The sequence below is a fragment of the Phaethon lepturus genome, unplaced genomic scaffold (assembly GCF_000687285.1).
Source record: "Phaethon lepturus isolate BGI_N335 unplaced genomic scaffold, ASM68728v1 scaffold30928, whole genome shotgun sequence".
NCBI classification, from domain to species: domain Eukaryota; kingdom Metazoa; phylum Chordata; class Aves; order Phaethontiformes; family Phaethontidae; genus Phaethon; species Phaethon lepturus.
In genome coordinates this window covers 1,387-1,994 of record NW_010558786.1, presented here as the reverse complement: position 1 = coordinate 1,994, position 608 = coordinate 1,387, and the positions used below count along the sequence as shown (strand labels likewise).

At 60.4% G+C, this 608-nt stretch overlaps 1 protein-coding gene across 1 annotated transcript in view; it reads right to left on the bottom strand.

Moving 5' to 3' along the window:
• LOC104625527 (probable E3 ubiquitin-protein ligase makorin-2) overlaps positions 1–608 on the bottom strand; it is a gene marked incomplete at its 5' end in the record, with an annotated part of 2,078 nt that overhangs the window by 300 nt on the left and 1,170 nt on the right. The window contains 3 exons of the mRNA XM_010293174.1: positions 6–87; positions 175–285; positions 533–601. Coding sequence (XP_010291476.1) covers positions 6–87; positions 175–285; positions 533–601 — 262 coding nt within the window. The remainder of the gene's footprint in view (positions 1–5; positions 88–174; positions 286–532; positions 602–608) is intronic.

The following is a 608-nucleotide window of genomic DNA, read 5'->3' as shown; positions in this document are numbered from 1 at the left end:
CCGGTGGGCAGCTCGTGCAGGTAGATACAGTCTGACTTGAACGGGCAGCGGCCACGGTTCTGGACAAAGAACTTGCACCTGATTTTCCTGTGGGATTCAAAGCGCAGCGGTGAGCGCCGCTCCCGGGGCAGCACGGAGCCCGTGGCCCTGCAGCCCGCGGTGCCACACACTCACCCCGTCCGCGCCTTGAAGGTTTCAATGAGCTTCTCCTTCTCACCCCCATCTGAGACCCAGTATTTGTGAGGGATGTAGTAACTGGAGGTGACCCGGCACTCTGGACAGGCCCTGGGTGAAGGCAATGGGTGCAGGTGGGTATCTTGAAAAGGGAGCAGGGAGCACAGGCTCAGCACCCATGCTGGCTGATCCCACAGTCATGGCCTCACCCAGCATCCCTATCCCAACTCCAAAGTGCCCGTTTCCCTGAAGGAAAGTCACCCCAATCCCAAAGCCACATCGCCAGACCCAAGGAAGGATTTCAGGGTGCAGAAGGGGGTGATAGTGACCACCCTGCCATGTCTCCATCCCCACTCACTTGATGACCGTGCTCTGGAAGTCCCGGCTGCGACGCCACTTGCGGATGCAGCCCCCACAGAACGCGCGGCTGCAGT